The sequence below is a fragment of the Lissotriton helveticus genome, chromosome 6 (genome assembly GCF_964261635.1).
Source record: "Lissotriton helveticus chromosome 6, aLisHel1.1, whole genome shotgun sequence".
NCBI lineage: Eukaryota > Metazoa > Chordata > Amphibia > Caudata > Salamandridae > Lissotriton > Lissotriton helveticus.
This window is the reverse complement of record NC_136067.1, coordinates 1762379928-1762407576: the sequence shown is the minus strand read 5'-3', so window position 1 is coordinate 1762407576 and position 27649 is coordinate 1762379928. Positions and strand designations below refer to the sequence as shown.

Sequence of the window (27649 nt, the reverse complement as noted above, 5' to 3'; positions counted from 1 at the left end):
CACACAATCATTGCCATGTGCCTCACCCAGTCCAACGAAGGAGCAACTCCTTACCAGTGTGGAGACGTACACCAGCAAAGCACTAAAAACACGTCACCCTTGGTAACGTAAAAGCACCAGCGTCCAGAGAACATCTGATAGCCCACCCGCACAAGGGTCCAGTTGGTAAGCACTCTGACCATGTACCATCCACCCTTGTGGTTTGCACAAGCGACTCAGACTGGATTCTGCCAGTGATCCTGCAGCGGCCCACAAGCTGCCCTACAGTCTTGTGCCAACCCTTTCTTCTACGTTCTGCACGAAGGAACGAGAGATGGTCTTGAAGCTGCTCCACCGAGTGGTACCGAGTAGCCCTGAGGCATCAGAGGAATAAGTCTCAAACAGTCTGACATCCCAGACCAGACTTGACTGTTTTCTTTGTTGGTAGTGCACCATCGATTTCTTGCACTGAAGATCAAATTCTATATGGGGCCAATAAGATCAGCCAATCTGAGCATTTGAATGCAAGGTTGACTTTGACCTGGTAACCCGTGACCCGATGTCTTGATGAAAGGTGTGTGGTGTGGTCAGAGGAGCAAGACATGCCCATACTTAAATTTAAACCGTTCCTCCCCCTTCTTGAGAAAGACAACCGTCCAGGTTGGTTAATTCAGAGAGTTGAAATGCTTCTTCTGAAATGTATAGCAGGGAGGAGGCTCCTTTGCTGTGAAACAGAGGGCGGGCCTGACCGCTAAGCATGCCTGCTTACATGAAAGAGATGTAAATGTGCTCCACAGGTCAATTTGCAAATGTAAAGGACGCTTGTAAGCTTTTTTCACTTTAATTGCTGAAATCACGTGAAGCTTCCTTGTGACGGATTTATTAATTTTAAGTGGTATTGCAAGTGAGTTACCAGATACAGACTGACACCTCCTAGCACTAAGCATATATACTATTCTCCACCGCACCAACCAGGATTAATTCTCCAGCGATTAATTTATTTTTCATTTAAGCTGTTATTTATATGTAGTTATCTAAAAGTGAAATAGTGAAAGTTACAGAACGTTTTGTTTGTTTAGCCCTGACCCCGACCCCACGCTAACTCGCCCCAGCCCACATTGCATGGAGCATAAGGGTTCCCATACTTAAATTTTTTTGCGCCTTGACCACTGGGAGGGCTAAGGATTGTTTTTCAGGACTGACCGTGGCAGTTTGGACACCTTCTGGGAGGAAGGGCATGGATTGTTCTGTTTACGAGGCGCATCCCCTGGGACTCTATCTATCATGGCTAGTTGCATGACTTGCCGGTGATGGTGGTAGTTGAAGCAGCAGTGTTGTACCTGCTGCACTGAACACTGGGTGCAACTTTTACACCAGCTTATTGCTTGTCGTACACCGATGTCTCAATAACCTGCATATGTACACATAGGCACTATTTCAATTCGCATGTTTGCGAACATGCCAGGCTTGGCCTTCCTACCTGACCCTCAATCCCCTCGTTTGTTTTCTGAAAATGGCATAGCCTATTTTTAGTTCGATTTGAAATATGATTTCTGTAGCAAGTAGGCTAATGGCTACTCTGACACCAGTTTTCAATTGTATAAGCAAAAGATGGTGGTTTATTTTTCAGTAATTCTAACGCGTCTTGGCGGTTCTAAATACTTGATCTAACTTTGCTTTAGAATCCATTCTGTTCCCTGGGGGGTGTACGTTGTGTAGCGCATAATTACATGCATCTTTATTTCAGGAGTTACACACATTTAATCGGTCTGTATAAGCAGGATGAATTCATGTCATCTCATGTGTTGGTCAACACCAGCAGTCATCGTGTTGCAGTTACCCCATCCATTGTTTGCACAGGTGTTCACGGGCCCTTTTTAGGTCTCGTGGCGTAACAGCGCATCAGCGCTGTGTCCGCCAGGAGATCTTTTGTTGCTGACTGTGCTTCCCAGGAGACAGCACCTGGCCGCGCACATCTCGCAAAAGGCGATCGGCGTGGCTGTCTCCTGGGAAGCGCAAACATACAGGCACACCTCCCCCTGCACACATGCGCGCACACATACACAAGCACACATACATGCACGGAGAGACATCCTCCCCCCCCCCCCCCCCCACCCACCCCTCCGCCGTCGCACACACACACACACACACACACACACACACATACAGGCATCCCCCCTTCCCCGCTCACCGGCACTCCGGACTTGTGCAGCCTCTCACCGGCACTCCGGACTTGTGCAGCCTCCGACCGCGGGGCTCTCCCTCGGGCATGGGAGCCCCGCGTCACCACTGCTCCTCCAGGCACTCCGTGGGCGCGGGCTTCACAAAACGGAAGTCCTGCCCCCACCATAGGTTTTGTTTTTAGGAGTGCGCGCGCAGTAGCGTCCTCTGTCAGCAGCTCGGGTCTTTTCGAAACACTTTTACATTTTGCGTTCGGTTCAACTTAGCACCTAAAAGTCGCACACTTTCAGTACAATTGTGTTTGTATTGCTTTTTGTAAAATAAATAATCTGTGTTCAGTTTCAAGATTTCCAAACCGTTTAACATAAAGGACAGAGATAAGTGCGGAGATTGGGGGGAGGGGCAGAGTACTTTGCCCAGAATTATAGACTTTGGGCCGGTATTGAACCCGGGTCTCCTCTGTCTGTTTTCGTCATTACCTTGCCCTATACATCTCTCCTTTCACCCTGCAGCTGGCCACATCCATCGCTCCCTGCCTGGTCGATTCCATAAGCAATTAAAACACGCTCCGGACAGTTCTCGGCCCACCCGTCACTGCAGACACAGCTCAGTGCATTCGGGCACCAAAATCCTGGAGCACTGACTTCCGCCGCCCTTTCATGCATTCTGCAGCTTGTGCAATGCCGATTCCCGCACTGTACCCCCTCCCTGGCATTGCTGCTTGTACTTTACAGCTGTTCCTTATGCAATCCATAGGTGTTCACTGGGTGTGTCAAGGATTGATGAAGTGGGCGCTCTCTCCGTACTCCGCTTGCTGCAGGTGCAGTGACTGCGGTCGGGCCAGTGTCTGCTGCCTCCGGACTCGGTTTCTATTGCGTGATTCAAACATTGTCACCCTTTGCCCCACCTCCCCCACCCCCCACTGCCAGTGCACTGCATCGGCAGCCTCCAGCTGCACGGACACCAATGCCACGGTGGCGTGCTGTGCTTCCAGACTAATATTTTCTTGCATACTACTGCTGACCCAGTAGGTGCCAGTGCATAGCCGATGCAGGCTCCCTGTGCAGGCCTCTCTCTCCACACTCGAGTTTCCCTGCATGCTCCTGCAGTAAATCTCCTCTTTTCGCGCCCTAGAGCTGTCCGTGCATCGCTGCTGTCCCCGGCCTCAGCCCCCTATTCCAGACTCTCTCTAGCTTGCATGCTTCAGCTCCTGCAGTACATCTCTTCTCTGCCCACTGCAGTCAAACCCTCTACAGCCAGTGCACCCCTGCTGCAGGCCACACTCTCTGGTGCAGGCGGGTACCATGCTCCAATTCCCTGAGCCCAGGCTCACTTTCGACTGTGCCCTTGGTTTATTGCACTAGACGCCCAACCCTTCCCCGAACTGCAACCCCCACTCATTTAATTTATTCATTTGCAGTTTTATATAGCGCATTGAAGTGCTTTACTTGAGCTTCAAATTACTTTACAGAAGGTCCGATTCATATGTTAGGCACTGGGAGATTATGTGATTTGCTCAGGATCACAGCATGCTGAGCCCGCGCCGGGACTCGAACTTCGTTCCACAGTGTTGAGGCCTTTAGGCCACATGTCCTCACCCTTGATACCAGGCATCACGTCTGCATATCTTTATATATTTTCTCTTGCTGAGTATCCCTCCGCACTACTGCCCACCTACCCTTGCTGCCCGTGCATTGCTTCAGGCCTCCCCAGACTCGCGGTGTCTCGCTGCTCTGACTCTTGCATCAGCATATATATATAACAAGAATGTGCCCCGGGCTCACGGAGAGCGGGAGGGGGGACGGGCACACAGAGGGGGGGAGATGGGACGGCGGGAGTGGGGACACGGAGGAAGGCAGGACAGCAGCAAGCACGGCCCGGCCGGACCAGATTCGGGGGCGTTCCCGGCTTTCGGCTGACGTCGCGTGACGTCGGCAAAAGCCAAAGAATCGCGGGAACGCCCCCGAATCTGGTCCGGCATTGACGGACAGGCCCCTCGTCCAATGGCTAGGCTCCATTTATGGAGCCAGCCAATGAATGACGAGGGCCGACCCAAAGCCACACTACAGAACTCATCAGGATTTCGCCTGCGCGAAAAAGATGCGCAGAGCGCATCTTTTCGCCAGGCAAAACCTAAAAACGTACCATCAAATACCCTTTTCTTCACTTAAAATCAATATGAGATTGCAGCTGTCAACACAGGGAGGCCACTGGACGCAGGGCCACCAATGCACAAAATCAATTCAATATAGGAAGCAGGGAGCTTCACTTACAGTGCATCTCGGCTGACCGCCTCATAAGCGTAACAGCTACGCTGTGTGCAGTTAAAACAAAAAATAACAAAACAAAGCATGTTCTTGCCTTGCCTAAGGTGCATCATTAGAGCTGTGAATAATAACAGCTGTGAGTCCGTGCCAAAGGTGCATCATCAGAGCTGTGTGAATAATAACTGCGTCAGCCCCGTGCTGAGGTGCATAACTGCGTCAGCCCCGTGGTGAGGTGCATCATTAGAGCTGCGTGAATAATAACTGTCAGCCCCGTGCGTGAGGTGCATCATTAGAGCTGCGTGAATAACAGCTGTGAGCAACAGCACTCTTGCACACACTCAAACTGCTCACCAATTCAATGTATGCTAAAAAATTTATGCAACGGATTGTCATCCACAATGCAAATAACTCAAACTTTAATGCTGCGAGACCTATTGCATTGCAAATGCTTGTTTTATGAAAGTACCCAAAGGCTCTTGAGTTCGGTTTTTGTCACAAGACGTTCATTTTGTGCACCTGAAACCCTGTAACCATTGTGCTTATCTTTCCAGAATGCAAATGCGCATCGCACAGTCAAGCAATATGTTCTGGAACACCTCCCGACTGCAGTTGCAACTTTCCAGTGGGTTCAGAAACTCCTAGTGTCAACTGTAATAAATGTAAGTATATTTCAGATTAATTTGTTTTCTGTTCCATAAAACCTTGCCAAATGTTCCTAAATGTGTACACGCTAACTCGGACTGCTGGGTTGAGCTTTGGGTTGAGCTTTGGGTATGTCCTCCTAATAAATAAACTAATAGATACTCAGCGTAATGTGAGAAACCACCAATAAAAAAATATATATTTATATTATATAGGATATATTATATATAAATTTTTTTTTTTTTTAGGACTGCATTCCACACCCACTCGGATACTACAAAAAAGAATTTAACAAACTCAAGCAGGATCTGCTACAAAGAGAATACCCCAGACCGGTTGTAGAGACCGCGTGCAAAAGAGCTCAGAACAACAACCGTGAGAGCCTCTTGGAAGATAAGATTAAAGTTCCCAGTCCCTCTATCACGTGTCAGTACCTTCACCCCTGACTCCAACAGAATAAAAAAGAAAATTCGCAAACACTGGCATATCCTCAACACAGGTTCTTTAAGCTTACCAGTCCCTAGGTTTGCTTTAAGAGAAATAAGAACACCAAGGACATACTGATCAACACAAGGCCCATGAAACTACAATGAAAGGGCAAACTACACTTTCGGCTCTTCCCCCCAGTCACAGGTCACTACCTGTGTGGTACTTGCGCAGTTTGCCACCTCACGAAAGTGAGTAAAGTGAACTTCCAGAATGGGGTCGGCTGGAAAATAGCCACCCATGCCAACTGCAACACCTCCAACTGTATTTACATAATGAAGTGCACCTGTGGTCTGCTCTACATCGGCATGACCACCAGATTGGTCAAAGTCCACATAATGGAACATAGGAGCAATTTTAGATGTCAGAAGAGCAACACCAAAATTACCACCCATTTCAAAGATGCGTGTCACTCTCCAGACGCATTTAAATCTGATGTACTGGAAGCAGACGCATTTCAGTGGCATGTACTGGAAGCACATCCGGGGCTATCTAAAAATGCACTGTTCTGCATGGAACGGTGGGTCCTACGATTGGCCACTGACTTGTCAGGACTTATTGAACATATACCTTGGAGTTTACGGACTTGAATAGCTCTATCCCGCCCATCCCTACTCGTAGCATGGCATCTATGGGTAAACACACTGGTAATATTGGCCTAATATGCACATCACGCCAGGCATACGCCACCAGTATCTTACCACAATATGCTCAGTGTCTTTCTAAACATTCTACTGACGTTATGCCAGTCCGATATGGCCTAGGCACGATTTTGCCAACACCGTTGGCTCCCACATCCATTACTAACAAACGTGCATATCCAGATTTTTAACCCAACTGATGCCCCTTTCAGAGTACATCCATGACATTCCTTCCAAGACTGAGGCTCATTAGACCTACCCCCTGACTTGCATGAATCTCCCCGACTGGCTGACACACACAATCCTTTCCGTGTTGGTCTCCTACCAAACGACAACAGTTAGAGGGGTGTTCCCACACTACCAATGACACCATTTGTGCAATACCTTTACCGTGTTTACGACACAATTGCAGTCCACTATATCCGCCTGAGCTAGGTGGATTGCTGTGGGTACCGTGGTCAACTGACTGTGACTCCTTGTTTCTGTTGCTTCCGGGTTTCCCAATATGGCGCCCGACGTGCAACTCGCGCTCTAGCTTTTCCAGTGGTGCCCCGGCACTTGACCGGATGTCCCGCCCCTCTCTTCCTGGGTGGCCGCGGGTTCTTATCTATGGCACAGTGGCTCACTTTCTTTTTCCTGGACAACCATGTGAGGGTAGGACAGACACCCTGGGCTGAACGCAGCACGCGAGTGCTTCCTCAATCGGTTGTGAGCATGATATGTACTCTAGCTCCCCACATGACAGGCATCCGCCTGTACGGGAGGGAGGGTGCACAACTCCTAAGAGGAGCTTTGGTGAATCCACGTTACCCCGCCAGATATTGAATCTGCCGATTTCCAATTCACTTGGGGCACTGGCTCTCACCACTTTCCCCGCATTTGCTCCCGTGCATCCATCCCACCACACGGAGCACCCGTAGTCTCGCCCGTTCCTTGGTACCATTGTGTGCGGTGGGAGTCTCCCTCCGTGCGCGAGTCACAGCCTGACCCTTAGCGTCGCTGGGGTCGGTTACCCTAGCTCGGTGCACACGGCTGACTTCCTGTTCATTACAAAGACCACAGGGTTGCACTCACCTTCAATGTGTCTTTTTATTTGGGAACACCAGCCCTACTATTGGAGGACGCGTCTTCGGCCGCCACGTGGATGCCTTGGCAGTTGTTGACTTTTGAGTCTCGTGGGTAGTCGAACGGGATTCCCTGTTGTCCACCTTGTTCACTGGCTACTATGTCTTTTCAGCAGGACACTACATTTGAGTGTCTACACGAGCCGGTACTGCTGATGCAAAGTTTTGACCCTATTAGGGTGAGTTCATTAAGTTTATTGCTCTCCTCCTCTGCTGCAGCTATGACTCTACACTATTTGAGGTGACACAGCGTTCTCACTATATGCATGCCATTTGTCACCTTTCTCTAGCATGGTATGACTAATTGACTAAGAATTTTGATGTGCATGCTGAACACTGAGAAATGTATTCTTTTTTAATGTTTTTGTTTTTATTGCAGTTTGTGTTTATATGACCTAGTTACCACATTTTAGTGTGCTGTTTTAGTGGTCACTTATACATTCTAAACTCGACCACTACCAAAAAGTGTAGGTTGGAACTTTCTGGTCCTGATGAATTGCCATCTAATAGGTTGAAAGTAAAGAAACATGTCGACCTCCCTTCACAAGCAAGTATACTCTTCATCCTTGGAGTGAAGATACGCATCTTGTTGCATTTTTTAACTAGGGCAGTGGCCACAGTCATTAAAATTGTTCTGAGGGACCCCTAGCTGGCTGGGTGTGTGAGGGTCTATTCCGAAGGAGAGGCTCGCTCTCCATGCCAATTTGACTCTGTGCATCCCATGTAGCATTTGCATCAAACACATTAAATCCTGCATTCACTGTTAGGAACTGCATACTGGTTTTGTTCAATAGCTGCAAAATGTTTCCCTCTGCACTTACCCTAATCTATAGACCCTCATCAGCACTCCTAGTAGTTCTCTAACTCTTACACCTCAAACTATTGGGCTTTGTAGCCCACACTGTCCCCCTTTTGAGTGTCAGTGTGAAGAGGAGCCCATTGACGAAACTTATCACCCAGGGCCTGCTTTAGGGACGTATGACCAACGCAGCCAAATCTGGCTATGACCTAGTTAAGGGGAGAGGGAGTGACTCTATGCCAATTGCATAGTATGGGTTGCCATGTTATTTTTGTTTTTATACCCACTCTTTGATTTCCTATTCCAAATATTGCTAAATGGTTCATTAGGGTAGAAACATTCTTATTAGTAAAACCAACCGCTGACAGCACTGTAAAATGCAAGTGTGTATGAAAGGGAAAGTGGGGGTGGGGGCTCTGTTGGAGGGTGGTAGTGATGGAATCAGTTGAAGATTTCATTAGTGGGGACTGGTGTCCAACAATTGTTGCGTTGGGCACATCAATTCTAAAAGCGGCCTGATGCCTTCCCCTGGGTGGGTGAGGGCTTTTGTCCTTAAAAGCATCTTTTAATTACACTTGAACATTAGTTGTTTATCGCGGATTTCCTGGATTAGCTCATTATTTAGTCCTATTTCAAAAGCATAAACGGGACTCGAAAAATCCGCTCACTAGGGTGAGCTATTTTTAGGGCCCACTCGCCAGTTCTGGTGAGCTGACAACAGTTGTTCTGCTTGCTCAATAAGTGAATGAGCAATAAAGATGCCTTTAAATCGGAGGTCAAACGTAAGTTTGTCTTCCTAAATTTACTTTTCTTTCTGTCACTAAAGTTAAAGTATTTTGTATGGTGAACTATGTGACGATCTCACTGAGGCAAGCCATGGATCATGTGCACCCTATATGTGGGCTTGATTCTTATTATACACGCCCCCAGGATATAGCGGCATGGATTTGCAAATTTAGCAGCACAAAAATGGAAATTTAGCAGAATTTTTGCTGCTTTTTATTTAGCCATTTTTCCTACAACAAACAGACATCTTAGCTTCATGTTAAATAACTAAAAAAAAAACGATGTATATTTGGTTTATTTCAATGTAGACACTGTTTCCCTCAAAGCAAAAGACTGCCTGCCCGTCAGCAGCCCAGAGCAGCAAAACGGCGTTACAGGCGACCCACGTTGCATGGGGCAAGGCGGCACTTTACAGCGCGGTGTCAACGCCTCCCCAATGCAGCAGCTGTGCCCAATTCAGTGGTGGTGCACCCTGGGACCACGAGTCCCACCAGGGCGATGCGGCGAGCGCAGCAGGTTCCCTCGAAGCAAAAGACTGCCTGTCAGCAGCCCAAGGCAGCAAAACGGCGTACCAGGCATATTTATTATGCCATTGTAAATCTACGCATCTACACATATTTAATTACCATGTCAATATAGTGATAGTATTCTTTAGTCAATATTGAGGCAGCTCGATAGTAAAAAAACAAACTATACTGAGGTACCGCACTGAGTCATATATACTCCTCTTGATGTAGTGCTAGTAGATATTCTTCAGTCAATACTGCTGCAGTTCGATACTAAGAAACCCAACATTGTTCTACAACACCAAGCCAGACATGCACTCTGACTAGGCTAGTCAGTGAGTACATGTCGGTCTTAGTGCTAGTCTAGGGTCCGTCGCTGAGAAGACTCCAATGTTCGGCCCCATCCCCCACTTCCCACCTGCTCATCGGGCACCTAGCAGTCCGAGATCTTAAGTGTCAAGGATGGCTCATAAAGCTAAAAAAACCACACACCCAAACTGATAAACTTTAGGATAAAATAATCCGGGATGTTCACATTTATGCACTGTACAACTCTGCAGATTTAAAAAAATAAATAGAAAAATGCACAACGACATTTAACTTTAGAGCTTGCGTGTCTTGTTTTTTTGTTAGCGCGCTTGACTGCATTTTATTCCTATGTGGTATAGCGTTTCTCGTGGCGCCCTGTCCCCGGCACTTTCTTGCTCAGCTTTTAGCAGCATACCAACATCTCCAGAGACTATGCTCCGAAAAAATAGCATTTCTAAGAAACATCTTAACGTTGTTTTTGCATTATTCAGACCCCCCCCCCCCCCCCCCCCCCCCCAGGATATAACGGCATGGATTAGCTTTTGTAAAAATAACGTGATTTCTACAAAAGTGCCGATTTCGCAGGCACTTTTGTAAAAAAAAAAAAAATGCGGCATTTTACAAAAGTGCCGATTTCGCGGGAAACCGCGAAATCCTGGAGGGTCTGATTATACATGGAGCAAATGTTTCATAACTCATTTTTTTATTCCAAACTGTTTATTATTTTTTTCCAAAGAACCGTGATCATCACGGGCAGCCTAAAACACTGGTTAAGTCTTACGGCATTGAAGGTTCACTAGCAAAAGGATGGAACTATGGATAGGGTTAGGACTTCATTAGGTACCTTTGTGCAAGGAACAGTCAACATAGAGTTGTTATGACATATGAAGAGTTTGGGTGGCGTTGGCCATAATGTGTATTTGTGTAGAGGGTTCAGCTTTACACCAGTGAAGCAAATTGAACATTCGCGGCAAGTAATGACAATGTGTTTTTTTTTTTTTTGGGGGGTGTACAGCTGAAATAGTGAACTTTTATATTTAAAGGTGCTTTCTTAGTGATAATGCTTATGATCCTAGAAAGGGGTGCCTTTGCTTGTTTGGCCCATGTGACGTGCTTTTATGCAGCTTTTTTCTTTTTCATCCAAACATCTGAATTCAACTTTATTTTGTTTCAGTACTATCAAAATGTTGGCTGATGAAGAGAGAATCCCTTGGTGTAAAGGGTGGCCGGCGACCAAAACATGACTTCACTGTTATAGACAATGATGGTCTCTACAATCCAGACTGTGATGTCAATGGTACCTTTAAAGCAAAACAGTGTAATGGCACTGATACTTGCTGGTGTGTCAACAGTGCTGGAGTCCGAAGAACTGATAAGATGGACAAATCCGACAAAAAGCTAAAGTGCGACCGACTTGTCAGGACATTGTGAGTGAGCTACATTAATGCATGCCAACTGGCTGAGCTGTGTCTGCTGAACTTGTACTTTACCACAGTTCCCTGTTGTGTTGCTTAAGTGCAGTAGTCTGGTATCTTGCCAGTTTCTTTTCTCCATCTGTCTTAAACAATTGTGTATCCATTTATGGATCTCTGCTAAGCTGTGCATGAAGATTTCCCATGTGTTTCCTTTTTATGGGTTTTTGTGAAAGGGACGTTTAGCATTTGACCAGCCATGTTGCAACCTAGTCACATTGCCTTTTTTGTATTTTTCAGCTGGGTTGTTATTCAAATGAAACTGAATGACTCTGCACCTGCGGATCCAACTGAAGAAGCTGCTTTTAAGGCGTAAGTCAACTTGGTGTATACCTGTTCCCGTATCACTTTGCTGCTTTCATTTAGAAAGGGGATACTAAGCTGCCATGCCTGCAAATTGTGAATTGAATGTAGAACATGGGCGTAGCAGAGTCCGTTCTAATACTTTTTTGGAGAGGTCATAACTCAAGCTGCGGTTCTTGTTCTGGAAATTTTTTCAGTGTTTTCGATTTTAAACACTTGAGTTCATTCACTTTGCTCTCTTCATACTTTTGCCTACTACTTAAAAATCCTTATGTGACTGAATTGTTTTATGCTTGGTATTTGGATTTTCACTGTTTAGATTACTTGCCTCTTACATCTTGTGTGGCAGTTTATCTAAATGCATGAACTATAGTTACTTGCAAGTGGTGCAGTTTGGATTGCACTTGTGATCTTTTCCCCAAATGGCTGGAAATTTTATATTGGTACAATCTATTCTTTTGGCAGGGCTCTCACAAACGCGATCACCAACCGCTACAAGTTGCCTAAACAACATGTTGATAACATTGAGGTAAGAAACCTAGCTTATCAGCTCTGTATTAAATGTCTAGCTGGTACTGCTCATCCTAGGCCAGTTTAACTGATCAGAGTGCGTTGTTTGTGTCTAATGAGAGGTATGGCACCTACAAGCAGGTGACTGCAAAAGGTGTGCCTATTAAGAGTTAAAAATGCTACCCTCTTGCTTTGGGCTGAGGAGCTTGGACAATAATGCAACACTAGGTTCGGAGAACAGTGAGGGGAGGCGTCACTATAAGTGTGTCCTAAATCCCCATCTTGTTGGTTGTAAATCTGACGAACTTACTTTAGGATTACCTAGCTAACCACACACTATTTTGAGTGGATGTTAGTATATTTCATGTTGAGAAATGCTTTAGTGTATTCTTGGACATATGAGTAACCACTTAACAATTCTAATTAGTCTTTAGTTTTGTCAGTAACATTTGTCTGCTACTATATGCAAAGTTAACTGTTTTTCCTTTGCAGTTTGAAGGTACATACGTCTTTGTTGATCTGAAGCAAAATGCTAGTGAGAAAGGCTTAACTGATCCAGACATTGCAGACGTAGCTTATTACATGGAAAAAGACGTAAGTGCTGCATCCGTTAATTTAGACTATCTCATGGGGTTGGTTTTGTTTTTGATGGGCTTTAAGCACAACCATGCACATGAACGAAAATGCATTTGAGACCACTTTAGTGTTTTTGTGGGAATGGGTAAATGAGTAAACTTTAATTGTGAAATATTTTCAGTTTTACTAAATGTTTTTGGTTGCAAGTTCCAAATCCGATTGGGTGTGCAGTTATGTTTTGCGATGAGATCTGTCTACTGAGACATTTTGCCTACTTACATGGGTCGTTGAACCATCCACATGGCAGACATACACTCCTGCAGCCAGCTAGTATAAAATCTTTGAACCTCTTGGTTCAAAATCTAAAACTTTGTATGGCTTAAGTGCTTTAATAATAGACCTGATGCCTTGTGTGCAACTGCTTACTTTCGGAAGTGTATTTGTAGCAGTTATGCCTTTTCTGTACCGTCTTTAATAAAGGGCACTGTCTTCCTTCCTTGTCGTCCGCAATGTAGGGTATCAGATATTTTAATATATGAATTTAAAGCTGGCCTTTTTCTCTAGTGACAAGACCCCAAAAGCTGTTTTCACTGGCAGGGCTGTTGCTGCATTCTAGAAAATGTTTAATTGCATATTATAAACTTTGGTCTGGAACTGTAATTATTTTTGTCAAGAAACCGCTAAATTAGTCATTCAGATTATTTTCACAATTTAAAGTGTAATTCATTGGTGAGTTGGTCCTAAAATAACTAACTTTTAGAAAGTTAACTTTCCCTTCCTGAGGCTAATTTACATTAGCCTGGCTGCGAATGCCTGACCCTAATGAGGGTGTGAAAACTGACTCAGACAAGTGCAATGGCTTGAGCCTTGTGTCTGGATTGTCTGGGGGTGGAGCATAGGATTGCTATCGGCCCAGGAGAGAATTTGGGGGAGACTCATGAACTTCATTAATTTGAAAGGGACACATTTGCGGCCTCCGCATTGTTTTGTGTAGGGTGAAACCTGAAGAATGGAAAGCCTTTGTTCCCAAGGCCCACACTAGGTGGGCTGGCTTAAAACCTAGTCGATGGAAAGCTACTTCCAGGACTAGTTTGGAGGCAACTGCTAATGTCCCAGACCATACTTGGATGGACTCTGCACAAGGGGAGTATTCCCCCCCCCCCCCCCCCCTCCTTACCTTGCTTGTGATGTAATATGGGGTCGTTAGTAGTCTTACGAAGTGGGACTGATGAAAAGTGGGAAAGATTGTCCCTGGGAACTTTTCCCCCATTGGTTCGGGAGTGTTTAAGTTACAAGTTGGCACCCCCACCAACCCTAAACCACCAGCTTATGGCCACCATAAGTGACACCCGTGCACCATTTTCTTCATACAAATCTTTATCTTCATCGTTGGTTTGATGCTGCCGAAAGCGAAGGCTGGCTTTGGCATGCAATGTTTGCAAAAAACCTACAAAAAGCCCTTGTTACTCACTGCAAATATTTTATTTGTATCTATTATCTGCTGTGGATGGAATTAAAAACCAGCTAATTAAATTTTTGCTAATTTTTTGCCCAGTTAGGATAAAGAATTGACATTCACATATTTTCATAAACTAATTACTTTAAAGCTGAAACATTCGTCCAGCTAGGTGTATTTCCAATAAAACTGCATGTGTATTGAACGTAGAATTGAAAATCGGTACAGATTATTCGAGAAAGTTGCACTTTGCAGCCAAGAGTTTAGAAACAGTTTGAATCTTGTTTTGAGCACTGGTTTATCGTGTTATGACAGTCGTAGTGACCCTGGACTGTTCTCTGTACACAGAGCAACGGACAGTCATGTGTGACGTTCACCCCAGCAATTCAAGCAGAAGAACAAATCTGTACAATTATAATAAAGCTGCAGTGATATGGCATGTCCGGTTTCTCGTGGGCCTCCCAAAGACTACATGGCTGTGTAATCATGTAAACTAGCCCCCCACACCCCACCCTGTCCAGCACGTGTCCGTTCTCCATATTGAATGGATGTTTTACTCGCCCAAATTAAATTTTCCACAAACTGAATTCACTGAACTTCAGTTTTAAATTTTTTTCTTCTGAGTCTCCTCTATTTTTACATGCCAGTTTAGTACATTTCTAGTTTAGAGATATCTTGACCAGCTGTGAAAGTGTGTGCCTGCCTTAAGTGTTGGTTGGCCTGTGGTCATGGGTCACTGACCATTTTGTTTGCTGGAGTTGGCCTTTCTGTAAATGTGCATATCTATTTTGCTCGCAAATTGGGTAATTCTCATTAGTCCACGTAAGACTCGCTTGTCTGCAAATTCTGGATGTTAATTTATTTTCTCCTAACTGCAGATCAAAGGGGTACCGCTGCTGCCACTTGACAACAGGTTTGACATTGTTGTTAACGGAAAGTCTGTGGGAGTTAAGGAGCCACTGATCTCTTACATTGATTCAGAGCGCCCAGAGTTGTCCATGAAGCATCTGAGTGCTGGTATCATTGCTGTCGTCGTTGTGTTGCTAGTGGCCATTGTTGCTGGTATTGTGGTATTGGTAAGTAGTGTTCAACAATGATTCCCTAAATTTTCTTTGAATGTATGCTTAAATTACTTCTCCTGCCTAACTTGGCCCATATTTTTTCACCCATTTCTTTGTATGTAGTTACACTGACCATTATCTACTGGACGCCTAACACGTATACAGTTTTGTCAAATGTACTACCAGGGGAACATAACCTGATGTAGCATTACATTTCTGATTTGTTTGAAAGCAAATACTTTACGATCTTAAAGTTTCCAATTACAATGTTCCTAGTTCTGAAAAAACAAGCTACAGTTGGAATGTCTGTAGTATACCTCTGTTTGCTGCCTTGAACTATGTGGCACAAGCTGGCATGTTCTAATTGGAGGGAGATCTGGAAAATGAAAGAAATGCAGATTTAACTCTTTCCTGCTATAGTTACCCCTGTAGCTCAAAACATGTTCAGCTGGTTGTGCACGTTTTCCTCCAGCTAGTGGAACTAATCTGGCCATTAAGTCCTAATCTAAAATACCTTCAGTGTCTTGCACTGCCTTTACTAATTATGTTGGGTTGTAATTCTGCTAGTGTTAAACTAGGCTGTAGCTTAAAATGTAAGGATAAACTTACTTGGATGCCTTAATTTGGAGATGGTGCAGTGAACTATTGCCTACTTGGGACTGGCTTTGTCACCAAGCTACTTCAGAACTTGCAGTTCCCTGGAAACTTTCCCAGAAACCCAGTGGCTGTTGTATGGGGCAATTCTCTTGACCATTCTGGCTGCAGTATTACTGACTCCGACATGCCGCTTGTTTAATCCATAGCTTATGTATGCATGTTCAAGTCCTGGCCAGGAATAAGTCTCGTGCTAAAGCAAAGTAACTTGAGAGCCGCTTGAGGCAATGGTCAAAGTGTGCACAGGCAGGACGATGGCATAACTATCTTTGCACAAACTGCATCCAGCAAAACAGAAGTTTAAACGCATGTCTAAATGCAGATCATTGGCCAATAACCCCTTCGATGCTCATGACAAGCTCAGCTCGTCATGAGGTACACCTCTTGTACACTCATGACGAGCTCAGCTCGTCATGAACAATGGGAATCAATAATTCTCAGCACAGGAGGGGAAAATTCAAAGCGCCAAAGGTGTTAAAACACTCCAGTTAAAAACTGCACCCAAAATATAGAAGATCCCCATATCACCCACTGTATGGCGGGGCGAGAGCCAACCACAAGGCTTACACTTTTCGATAGGGCCTGTCAATATGATCTCATTTAAGCAAGCTTCACCATGCGTAATTATCGTGAGTGGGTAGATATACTAGTGGCCCCATGGGGAGAACTGTATCTAGCTGTTAACAGTTAATTTGGATCAGCTGAAGGGTGGAAATTTGATTCCTTTATGTAAACCATATTTAATGCTCTTGACCTATATCACCTAAAACTGGAGTAAGCTTTGACTAGGGTTTTCCTTTGGACAGGATCAAAGTTTGGTCACAGGACTTGCAAAATCCCAGAATGTTGAGTAAGTACCCAGTGGAGAAATCATACTTATTACACTCGCAGCAAAAGTATCATGTCCTCTTACAAAATTACAATAACGGGCCGCTCTGGAAATGAAAATGGGTGTTGAGACACTAGAATTAACTTTCTTCATGTGCTACAATTGGAAAGTATATTAGCTTTATTGATCAGACTTTGTGTAAAGGGTCATGTACAGACATTCCAGGTTGATAGACTTTTACTACAGAGGCATAGTTTATACTTAAAAAATGGACGTTAAACACATGAACTGTGGCGAGGTAGTATTGAGCTAGATAGTTAAGGGGTACCGGACATCAAACCATTTTGCGATCGCAAACTGAATCACAAAATTAGGCCTTTTCCAATGCATGACCCGTTTTGCAATTAAGGAAATCGCAAATTTTTACCATTACCTTAATTGTGAATGCAGTTAGGGAATCGTAAATTGCATGTCCAAATTGCGTTTTCACAATTTGGAATCTCAAATTACCATCAACTTCACGTTGATGGTAATTTGCAATGCCTTTGAGAAATTTTAAAGTGAATTTTTCATAGTGCGTTGTGGTGCACACACATGCACCACAAGTGCATACCTACCTTTTTGGGAGGGTGCATCAGGGTGACCTTTTGGCCCCTTTGCACCCTTCAAATTTCATGCACAATTTGTGAGTACCTGTTTGGTACTCGCAAATTGCGCCTACAATCCCATTCATTCCCATGGGCCTCTATTCTCATAGAAATGAATGGGAAGCGATTCCTTAATTGAGTCGCAATTAAGGAAAGTGTAGGAGTCACAATTTTTTTGCGTTTGCTATATGCAAAAGGATTTTCGGTTCCTAAATTGCGATTCCTTAATCGCAATTTAGGAATCTCATATCCTTACTTTGATGGTTGTGGCACTAAGACTTCATGATTGTGGCAGCCCGTAGTTCTCCTTCATATGGTACTCACTTGGCTGTTGCAAATGGTGTACAATTTGTTTGATAGTTTTGTTCATTTGCTAAAATTGCTTTCTTTTCTTTTAAAAGGTGCTTACCAGAAGGAAGCGTGGGCAATATCAAAAAGCTGAGGTATGTTTAACTGTGGCTACTTTTTATGTCTGCTACCAACAGCAGTTTGTTGGCAAGGCCGCTTTCTTAAACATTACATATGTCCGAGTTTGGCCAGTTACTGGATGGCTTGGTTTATCTCCCTTTCCCTGATCTTGATTCGATGGCTTTCTCTATTCAACTGAGATGATTCCAGTCTGTGTTCTGATCTATATCATATAGATTTATCTCGCCTTTGAAATTAGCTTGCTTTCCATGGGAGTGGCTTTTCTCCCTCTCTGTGCTCTCATCTCTTAATTTGCCGATCACATCCACACCGTGTCTCCTCACGACCTTTTTGCTTCCCTGTTATCAGCCATTTTCAATTTGTTTTGACCTTTGAAGAGTGATGTGAATGCATGCCCAAAAGGCAACATCCAATGGGATTGTTTTAACAAATTCGCTTCACAGATGGATGTGCATGCATCTGTTCATTTTGAATTTAACACTATCCAAGGTGGCCACCACAGATGTGTGCACACTCACGTCAGTCCCACAGATTAGCATAAATAAAGCTTTGGCAAAACCAATAGGTTTCACAGACCTGTTGATTTTTACATTGGCAATTTAAGCTTAGCAAGCAATCTAATACGATGGAACTCTTGCTGTCCATGGTAAAATGAATTCTAATCCTGACTAATTTCACTGTGTCTGACTTTTGTAGCCAATATTTCATTATTAACTTCGCTTTGACTTAATGCTGACCTATTGCATTTTTCACTTGTTTGTAGGTGAAGGAAATGGGTGAAATGCAGAAAGAACTGACTTCGTAATCTGCTGCAGTACATTGGTTGTTGCCAAATTTGTCTATTGGACTGGGGACTATATAAGTGTGGTTCTAGGACACCTTTACTACAGTTTTTGGAAGATGCATAACTTGTTTTAACGAGTCCTAAAAGTTTGTTATTTAGCATAACTATTTACCAAGAGTCTACCACCATCCACATCCATTAGTTTGGAATGTTTTGTTCTCTGGTTTTGAAATATGGCTGGCTTATTTGTACAAGTGAAGGTTTTTGTTTTATGTTTGTAAATACTGATAGTAAACCTTTTTTTATGTAATCTTTAATTCAATAAACCTTTTTTTAAGAATGGTGTTTCTTTAATTTCAACTATTGCTCGATACATTTAAGTTTTTACGTTCTGATTGGTATCAGTGATCCAATGGCTTTTGAAACTGGATTCATGGCACAACATAGGTTCTTGATAGTATATGAACCTGCCAACCTGCCCCCGGACCTTTCCGTTATGCCCTTAGCCCATCGTTGCTGTCTTGAATTTCGCTGCCTCTCCTTGATTTGCCTAATTGTGACCACCTGCGCCCTATTCAGAGGACCATATTCAATCTGCCACCATGCATTTAGATTAACATACCAATAGTCTTGCTCTAAGCTGTTCCTCTGCTTTTTTGCCCAAGGAAGTCTGTAATTAAAATCTCCAAATGGCTCAACCATATCGCTTGTACCTTTTTTTTATTTTTTTTTTTTTTTTTTTTTTTTTTTTCGATAAGGGCCACTGCCACCGTTTAACATTTGTTAGCACTTGACAAGATGGCTGACTTCAGAGAACTTCACAATGGTATGAATAGTATTCAAACTGAGCTTGGTTCCCAAGAATACAGTGTTAACAAAAGGCACAGCAGAAATGCCTGGGCCTACATTTGGGCAGCTGCTGATCAGGAAGGGTGGGGTAAAAATTATCGTCAGCAAGCAGAGTTTTGCCCACTCCTGAGTACTGGCAAAATTCCACCACTTGCCGCGTGGCTTACCCGACATTAAGTTGGCGAGCGATAATTTGCATCCTCTAGTGCAATTTTTCAAGCACTAGATCTAGAAAGATTTCTCAACTTGGGCAGTCACGGCAGGTTGCAACCATTCACGCTGAGAAAGCTGCTGCTAGAGTGAAAAATCACTCTAGCGGCAGAAAGTACTAAAATTCAGCCAAAATGTGCTGAATTCCATCCGCTCGCTGAACTCTAGGATCTTGCGGAGTTTTTATGTAACTCCGCAGAGTGAAACTCTAAGTTCCGCCCACCCCTAAGATTCCACAACCTTAAGGAGTTCTCCTTAATTTTTTCTTTAAATATTCTTTATTGTTTTTGCGAGAGAATAAACAAACAGGACAGTATGGTAAATCAAATACATAAGAAACAGTATGTGCTTTTCAGTGGATTCTATTACAATTTTATCCCAAAACCTGTTGCGCACTAGCAGAACGGGAAAGGGGAACGTAAGATGAAAGGAGAGGGGTAAGACTGCAGTACATAAATTGTTGCCATCTATGAACACAGTAGGAAATGCAGTAACACTTGATTGACCCACTGAGCAAATGGGTACGAGTGAGCTAATTTTGTATTAAAGGTTGCATTACCGGAAGCTTTGAATAAATAACCACGATGGAGTGTACTTTTAAATCATGGCATTCAGGTCGCAGACCGAGGCCCATCCGCCTTTGGTGGCTTGAATGATACGGAAGCAGAGTAAAGTTAACACCACACCCGGTATTCTCCATTTCTGAGAAACCAAAGCTATTCACGCCACATGAAAGGATACAATACTGGAGTTGAAAGGATACAATACTGGGAGTTCTTCTAGTTGGTGATAACCAATTTGCATTCTAGAATCTAATTTCTAGAAAAAAAAATCAACTGCTTCATTTTTTTTTGCTTGCGAAGGAAGTTGTCTTGGCAAAATGAATGAGAATTCATTAACTGGGTTAAATCCCAGGTTGGGATAACATCTGCAAGTTAATTATAACTAGTCATTTTACAGTATGGGACTACAGAGCATGTGTGCCAGGTCATCTGTAGGATTGCCACAGTGACAGCATGGAGGATCTTGTCTACGGTTATGTTTATGTAGCTTTTATAGGATCCAGTAGATCTGTGAATAAGCATGTTATTTATTTTGGGCCAGTATTGGTGATATCTTATTAGTGAAATGGGATATATAATACGTTTTATATTACTTTTGCTTAGTTCTGCCTCCAATGTTTACTCATTCCATGAGTGAGACTTGGTACGTAGTTTGTATACTTTGAGTACGACCTGGCCAGCTTTGCACAAGTTATTAATTAACTTTAAAGCTGGTGGCGCCCGGTGCGACACTCGTTTTTGGCGCCCCCCACACCCCATGACTGCCTCCTCAGATTCTCTCACTACCAGTAGTCTAAAGTGCCCCTCATCTTTCCAATCAGAAGTTATTGCTAAACACAGTGCTCCCCCCAGAGTGCTCCTACAACAGGTCAGCACCCAGTGCGGTCGCACCAGTCGCACTGACCTGTATATGAAGGTAGGTAGTGATGGGTCGCTCTTCAGCTGGAGTTTTTAGAAAGCTGAGCCATAGGAATTTGTAGAAGTCAGTTATTGTTTGTAAAATTAAGAAAAGGAGTGGGGAAAGTTCCATCAAATAAGTTTGACCAGGTTAGCTTCTTAGTTTGGCCAGTTGTGCCACATAGAATGTCCATCAATCCTAATTTTGAGGTTGAGCCAAATGGATGCTATGTTGGAATTGTGGATCTTTATTTTAGAATGGCAGTTATTTTTAGGATTATTCATGATGTGTTTAGAGTGGGGGAGGAAGCTTTCCATTGTTAGATAGGTGGATATAGGTTTGCCATCCAGTAGTGACTTTTCTAAATTAACCCAGACTGGAAAGTATTCTGACTAATCAGGGACTCTGTTAATGCCGTGTTCGAACAAATAGTGATAAAAAAAGAAGGGTTGTCCTAATACTCCACACGCACTGTGTGGCGTTTTAGGCTCCGAGTGAATTTTCCCGATTCATGCCCTTATATAGGTACAATTCACATTACCCTATTATAGGCATAGAAATCAAGCCCTTATTTAGCCGTGACCCATGCAGACCAAATACAGGCATAACTACTTCCAAACGGCAACAATTTCTTGGAAAAACTGCTTAAGCAGTCAGGGACCTTCCCTTGCTTGAATATTGATTCATCCAAGAACTCGTGTACTTTGCAAAGAACGACTATTCCCTAGGCGTTCTTTCCTGACGTTATTATGCCCGACTTTACGTGAAACGATGGCATTCCTAAACACCTTCAAGGTATAAATATACCTTCACTTGCTCTAGCAAGACATGGTGGTTCGGAGCAGTTCGACTATCTACTTGCCCGACGCAGCCCGCTACAGCAAGTCCCGAAGGAAGCCGACCCTCCAGCGGACGCACTGATTGAGAGACTGCCTTTCTCTTGCCGAAAATCCAGCTCCAGTGTTTCCAAGCTCCCCTTGTGGGGTGTTGGGAAATCGAGTCCCGAGACTGAGATACCAGACCTCCTTCATTCTAAACTAAGGTAGGGAGATGATTAGAACCTAGAGAAATCTTGGATAGATTCTTGGCAAAGATAACTAAAACCTATGCTACACAATACTTACTTCTTCCCGCGTACTAGGCTTAGGTTAGGTACATTCGGGTAGGCGTATTTTAGAAGCACCAGTTGAGTAATTTTAGTTATTGTTATTTATGTATGTATTTTTGATTTAGAAACCATGCAATGCTCTTACAGTATTATTTTATAATATTCTCGCGGTACGCATTATACTTTGCAGTCTGCATTACGATTGGAGCGGTTCACTTTTCTTGCATGAGAAAGAAGACTGTTCAATAAAAACTTTTATTGAAAACACCACTCTCTATTTCTCTGCAACTCTATAGAAACGAAGCATGCAAAAGTGACTGAGTGAAATACTTATCTATTGTTTCTGCAACTCTGGAGATACATTTCTTATTCTTTGGAAACAAAGTTGTCATGTTTATGCGGTTGTCAGAAATTAATCCGTTCTTGTGAATTCGAGAGTTTCTAGTGACCTGAGCTAGCTTGCACTCACTAAGTTTAACATATTCGATAGACCTAGTCGACCTCAGTATTATGTCTAATCTATAGGATATATTATTCCAATGCGCAGAGCCTACTGGGAAGATAGGAACTACACTACAGCACCTGGACAATATGAACGGCAAAAAAGGAATAGGATGCTGCAGAATTGATCTAAAGTAATAACTTCTAAAGCTGAAGGAAACCTCAATTAATCCTTCAGACGAGAAATATTCTCAATCAACCATATACATTGTACATACATGAATAGTCGTACAATCTATCGTATACAAAAGAAAAAAGCCGGAAAGAATCCTTGTTGCCCTAATTTCTAAAAAGGCTGCAAAAAGACAATTTTTTCACCAATTATGATTCGCAACCCATAACAACGAGATGGGTGCTTACATAAGGGCTATGGGCAAAAAATCAGTATACCGCCCTTTTCTCTATTAAGGGGTGCTGTAAATTTCCTTTAAAAAGTCAAATTTCTGAGTGCTTCTCTTTTCTATCAGGTCGACACGTTTCAGCCTTTCATCTGGGTCTCATCAGGACTTGGGGCACAAAGGAAACCTCCAGCATTCGCCGATAGTGTTATTGAAATATGGACACACTAAAACTGCTCCAGGGACGCACAACTGCTCGATCAAGAGCTATTTTATTGATGGGTAGACAGTCACCCGTCCCAAAAGGAAGGAGGTACATCGGCTGCCCTGTATTTATTTCCGGAACCAAGGGAGTCCGGGAAATCAATTCCGGGAAATCAATTCCGGGAATGGGGGACCTCTCTGGCCGTAATGTTATGGCACCAACATTTTGAACAAGTATGCAGTTTGGTAGTTGGAGAGGCCTACGCCTCCTTTATCTTTAGTGTTTTTTTTATTTTAGTGATTCTTGGATTCTTTTTGTCTTGCTTTGAAAATTTATTGAAGGTTTTGTCAATTTTGGCTAAGAATTTGACACCTGGGGGAGCCCAGGGTGGGGTGGCTTGTCTTTCACCAGGTTGTTTTACCCAGAATCATGTGCAAAGCTCAAACTTTGCCTAAAAAACAAATGTATTTTCCTCACAATTCTATGTGGGACAGTTGTGGGATGACCAGGCTGGCACAAAATTACTACCACCCATCATTCGCACAGGTCTCCTGATTAAAAATGCCCCCTCACTTGTGTGGGTGGTCCAAGTGCCAGTGACAGGTAAATGTTGAAACATATTGGTGGATGGGCTTGACCCCCTGTTAGGCCCTTATTGTTTTTTTGGAAATGTTTTTCACGGGGGGTGTATATAACTTATATATTTCAGCCCATCCTATTGGAATCCTAACTAGCTACTTAGTGGTGATGTCTATGTATATATACACTAGTGGTGGTCCCCACCAGGTATTTATAGTTGGATCTGCTTTTTCATAGGATGGCTGAATATATGTATTAGGTGGCCACTAGGTAGCTCCAGTTAAGGTTGGTTTTCAATAGAATCGATATACAAATACCTTGTGCCCCCAAGTGAAAAATCATATTTCTGAAAGCCCATAACCACCCAACAAGTGGTCAGCCTGTTTATCAGGAGGGCTAGCCTCCTTGGCAATTTTTTTAATTGTAATCCTCACCTGGGTGGCACAATCATCTCCTTGAGAGGAGAATCCTGCCAACACTGGTCCTTGGTGGCCTAGTGGTATTCCTACTTGTAGATAGTGCCACAAGCGTGATTTACAAGCAGGAATAGGTTTGTAAGAGCCATCACCGGAAAAGATAAACTCCATTTTTCAACGATACCTCCCACAAACATGGGGAGACATCCGAACTAGTAAAAAGCCCACTGGATGTGGCAGCAGCACGCCTACCTGTTTCCCTGCTCCAGTGGGGGTTTGTGAAATCAGCACAGCATACTGACATCACAGTTTGGTGGGGGCAGATGCATCCCCACCCTTAAGGGAAAAATAGTTTATATAATCTCCCTCGATGGATATAAAGTGTGATCGTTTTTTGTGTGGTTTCCCTGGGGGCTGATTGGGACCACCAGAAAAAAACACCAATTTATAGTAACAAAAAATTGGCCCCACAGGGGGCTGCCCGTGACCAAGAGTGAAGGGGTAAAAAATATATATATATATTTAAATATATGCTGGAAGGGGGTGTGGTGGGCTCATTACCACAAGGGCCAACCCACCCCCAAGTAACTTCTCTGGCTTCTAGTGGGGGTTTGTCACTGTATACCGGCGCAGCTGTGATCCACAGCCAGGAAACCCTTTCAGGAAGGTCTCGTTTGAAGGGGAGTCTCTCTTTTCAAACGAGACCTCCCTGAAAGCTGATTTGGCTTTTTTTCTCTCCCAAGGTAGTGGGAAACTAAGCTTACCTGCTTCTCTCTCCTGCTTTGATAGGAAAGATTTTAAACATGTTCCTCTGTTCTACATTTTGTGCCTTTTCAAACAAAGGTGCCCTGCTGACGTTATATACTGTGAAAAATGCACTCTGCTGATGGTACATTTGCAAATCACATATGGTATTTAAATGTTCATAAAAACAGCATGTCTCAGTATGTCTGTTTTAGTATTTTTAGGTCGAGCCATGGAAGCGCAAGCGCTGCTGTGAGGCATGCTGTACTGGATTAAAGCTTTGAAGCCCTGTCCATTTTCCACCCATATTTTTAATTGGCTTGTGTCATTGTCCTTCCTAAACGCTGGCTTCCGAGTCTTCATTAGGCTCCTTGGTACCGCCTTGTCTGCATTTGTTACCTGTAAGTATAGATTGGTTGCGCACAGGCTGTTTTGTACTTGGGTTCCGACTTTTGTAGTATGCTCCTGAGGTATCGATCTCTGACTCATCAAGTGTGAATGTAGAATACTAAGCAAGCATCCTCTGCATGTAGGGGATGACCCTCTAGGCACAACATAAATCACTGGTTGGCGATTAAATGATGATTTTTTTTTTGTTCAATAAAGTTTCTTCATACTTTGTGAGTTCAAACTGTGAATTTAATTCAGAGATCAATCATAAATCACATTCTTTATGATATGTTTTGGCTTTTTTCTTCTTCACAGGTTATATACAGTTCAAAATGGCATTCCCAATGCATTTCGTGCACTTCTTCAGGGGAATCTCTAAACAAAAAGTATAAAACTCTCATGAGGATACAGGTTCAATTTCTAACGGTTCGTTAGTAGGTGCATCTTCCATGCTAGTGTGTATGACAATATTAATCAGATGGTCCGTGCTCTGGTGATTGTTAGAAGTTTTACATGTCAACTCCCTTATGAGACTAGTCTCATAAGGGAGTTGACACTGGCATGGAAGATGCACCTACTAACGAACCATAGGTGCCATTTTGAACTGTATATAACCTGTGAAAAAAGAAAAAAGAAAGGCAAAACATATCATAAAGAATATGTGGTTTATGATTGATCTCTGAATTAAATTCAGTTTGAACTCACAAAGTATGAAGAAACTTTATTGAACAAAAAATCATCATTTAATCGCCAACCAGCGATTTATGTTGTGCCTCGAGGGTCATCCCCTACATGCAGAGGATGCTTGCATAGTATTCTGCATTTGTTACCTGCCAAACAACTGGACCGTGTCTTATTACGTGGTTTGCGTTATCTTAGCTGTGAGCACTATTTTATTTATTGATTTGCCCCTATACCACCCACCAAGTCCCAGAGTGCCGCCCGCTCTTATTTTATTTGTTAATAGCTGTCCGCTTCAACTGTAGCGGCCACTTTTCCTTTTAGCAGCACGGTCTGCTTAAAGTATAGCAGCCGCGCACAATTATTTTTTGTTTACTAGTGCCCATGCAGAGCTTTCACATTCATGGAGGCAGCGTCCCTTTCTTTATACAAGCCACATCTTAAAGGTGCACTGCCGCTATTAAAGTGAAAGCGCAGCATGGGTGCTTTTACCAAAAAAAACAGGTTTGCCAACTTGACACAGATGGTTTTTTTTTTTGTCCCAGCGCCCATGCCACGCTTTCACTTTAATGTCGGACAAGCTCTTTCTTTAGATGGGCCTTGTCTAAAGAAAGTGGCGCGGCCTTCATGAATGTGAAAGTGCAGCATGGGTGCTAGTAATTTACAATGCAATAAGTCTTGCATTTGCAAGAGTTTAAGCTATTGCATTGCCAATAGCTCAAACTCTCGTAAATGCGAGACCTACTGCATTGCAAATGCTTGTTTTTTTTATGGTTGAGTCAACTGTGGATGGACCAACTTTCTCGTTTCAGGCTCACTTTAGTTTCTTTCTCTGCCTTTCTGTTAGGAATTACTCTCTGGTAGATCATTTGTATCTTGTCAGAGGGGAAGTGGGTGTGGCTGTGAACTATTCCACTTGTAATTAACAGAGCCCCAATGTTATGAAGGATATGATGGTTGCACAGTTAAGCAGCAGATGGGTATCAATGGGTCAAAGGTTAGTGTGAGCATTGCCAGTCAGGATGTGTGAGGCTTCAGGTGGTTACACCTTTGAATATGAGAGTGCTAACTTTGTGGCTGGTGTAGTGGTAGAGTGCTTGTTTGAGTGCCTTAATTGATAATACACTGCAGCTCTAGATTTTTTCAATCCTGGCCAAGACACCTTGTTTGAGTTAGTGTTAGGAACAGCACCTTCCTTGTCTCGTGTTCTGTCTAGTTATTGTAATTAAGGTTCCCAGTTTTCCATTTTTATAGATAAATACAGACCAAAGCAATACATTTTCCAATCCGTATTTGTTTGAATACAGAAAATAGGTTTTCTTTTAGAAGATTCTCACTTTGTTAGTCATCCATGCCAAGTCAGTAGCTGTGCAGACTGACAGGTAGGGTAGTTCAGAAATCGAAAAGGATTTGCCAGTGAAACTTAAATAACTGCAGCAGTACCATTGTTTAAGCTATTCTGTAATTCAAGCAATTTCATATGGCTGTATTTTCCTGGAAATGGGTAACAGTTATTGGACATTCTAACACTGTTAAACATTTGTCGGTTAAATAAATGTGTAAATCTAGCTATGGCGATGATTGGGAGAGGAAGATGGCTGGTTGAACCTGCTGCAGTGAGCACACACACGAACGCCCCTGCCTTCGCTGTTCACTCACCTTCCAGCGGCATGAAACTGGTAAAGTTTCGCTCGCATACCTAGTGGCGTATTCGATGGCTGGGCCT

At 43.4% G+C, this 27649-nt stretch overlaps 1 protein-coding gene across 1 annotated transcript in view; it reads left to right on the top strand.

Annotated features, from left to right (window-relative positions):
* The window catches only part of EPCAM (epithelial cell adhesion molecule), a 29603-nt gene extending 10822 nt beyond the window's left edge, over window positions 1-18781 (top strand). Inside the window, exons 2-9 of the mRNA XM_078649654.1 lie at window positions 4979-5086; window positions 10895-11147; window positions 11433-11504; window positions 11961-12024; window positions 12498-12599; window positions 14916-15113; window positions 17630-17671; window positions 18421-18781. Of these exons, the coding sequence (XP_078505780.1) occupies window positions 4979-5086; window positions 10895-11147; window positions 11433-11504; window positions 11961-12024; window positions 12498-12599; window positions 14916-15113; window positions 17630-17671; window positions 18421-18462 (881 nt within the window). The 3' untranslated portion in view covers window positions 18463-18781. The remainder of the gene's footprint in view (window positions 1-4978; window positions 5087-10894; window positions 11148-11432; window positions 11505-11960; window positions 12025-12497; window positions 12600-14915; window positions 15114-17629; window positions 17672-18420) is intronic.
* The last annotated feature ends 8868 nt before the right edge of the window (window positions 18782-27649 follow it).